Source organism: Triticum dicoccoides, chromosome 2B, assembly GCF_002162155.2.
Source record: "Triticum dicoccoides isolate Atlit2015 ecotype Zavitan chromosome 2B, WEW_v2.0, whole genome shotgun sequence".
Lineage (NCBI taxonomy): Eukaryota > Viridiplantae > Streptophyta > Magnoliopsida > Poales > Poaceae > Triticum > Triticum dicoccoides.
The window spans coordinates 802,225,526-802,227,019 of NC_041383.1; the positions used below are offsets into that span (position 1 = coordinate 802,225,526).

The following is a 1,494-nucleotide window of genomic DNA, read 5'->3' on the forward strand; positions in this document are numbered from 1 at the left end:
GTTGGAGATGCCCTTACTCAAAAAATTCATTCGTGTCCTTTTTCGGCTGAAGCAAATTTGCGGGTTGGCGGTGGGAAACCCTTTTTCGGCGGATGGCCGCCTTCATCATTCGTGTCTGTTGATAGATGCTGGAGCTAATTTGCGGGTCGGCGTTGGAGATGCCCTTACTCAAAAAATTCACAAGAAATTCTCACGACAACACATGGAGTATTCTCTAGTACATCTGGCGATAAAATCAATAACAAAACAACAATGATACATATACGTAGTTTGTAAATGCTACCCTTGAGTGCCCATGTTTGTGAAGGCGGCCACGAGTCTAGGCACCAAGTTGGCAAGCGCGATCCTGAAGCCAGTGGAGCAAGGCAGCTCCATGCCCGCTTCATCGGCATGAATGCATCCCCGCAGGTACGCCTCGCACGCCATGAGCACGTGCCTCCCCCGCTGGCGGAAGTGGTCCGTGACGAACCCTTCAAAGCCTCGCGGCGGCTGACGAAGCAGGTGCAGCGCGGTTCGGAGAGTAAGTAGAAAGGCATTCTCGCTGTAGGGCAGTGCATTGCGGCGGCCCTCCGGCGTGTCGACCAGTGTCTCGTGGCCGGCCTCGTTGTAGTAAGGCTGGCCGTTGAGGACGAGCGCCTGGAGGGAGACGACAACCTGGAGCAGGCTTGACGTCCCCGGCGACCAGACCTCGGTGCCCTCGCCGCCGAAGGTGTTTAGCAGACTGAGGCACACTGTGCCGGAGGGGTATAGGTTTGGGTTCAGGCGGAGGCCGAAGGAGCGATAGTACACCTGGGGTGGCACGGCAGGATAGGAGGGCGGCAGCTGCAGGTCGAAGAAGAAGAGCCCATGCTGGTACGGCGTCCCGCTGACGCCCACCATGGCCGCCCGGAGCAGGTCCATCCGGTCCTCGTACGCCCGCACGTAGATGGTATCTGCAAGCATGCATAATATGTAGGTCGTCGATCGATGCCAGTGCCAGTTCATTATTAATTGGGGCATTTATTTGATGGACGTTAATTACATGAAACAATAGGTAGTAACTAGTACTCCTACAAGAGAGAGGCCAACCTGGTAAGCTATCCTCGAGTATTTTCCACTCTTTCTGAACCGTCTTAACCCAACTTTTTCCTCCGTTACTGCTGCCCTGCAATTTATTTGCAAACAACAAAGAGATAGCACTGGTTAAGACGATCCACAGTGGGAGTAACTTTAGCAGTAACATCGAGTCCAACCCAGCAAATTTGCTTATGTGGCAATGAGTCAATGAGAAGAGAGGTAGTTTGAGTAAGTTAGCTAGTTACTGTAACATCACATGTGCCAATGCAATATGAGTCTATAACCTAATAAATGAGGCTTTGCATGTTACCATACTTATGTTACTACCCATTATGAAGGTAGTAATATAGTTTAGGGATATGTATATGTTACTCTCCATTATGGCTAGTCTAACGTTTGTCTCTTATCCGATCCTATATATGAACTGAAAAATGATAA

General features: G+C 50.5%; 1 protein-coding gene across 1 annotated transcript in view; it reads right to left on the reverse strand.

Moving 5' to 3' along the window:
* Positions 1-279: 279 nt before the first annotated feature.
* Positions 280-1,494, reverse strand: part of LOC119368897 (probable ubiquitin-conjugating enzyme E2 24) — a 4,171-nt gene continuing 2,956 nt past the window's right edge. The window contains exons 5-6 of the mRNA XM_037634015.1: positions 1,069-1,147; positions 280-932 (exon numbers count right to left, since the gene is read on the reverse strand). Of these exons, the coding sequence (XP_037489912.1) occupies positions 280-932; positions 1,069-1,147 (732 nt within the window). The remainder of the gene's footprint in view (positions 933-1,068; positions 1,148-1,494) is intronic.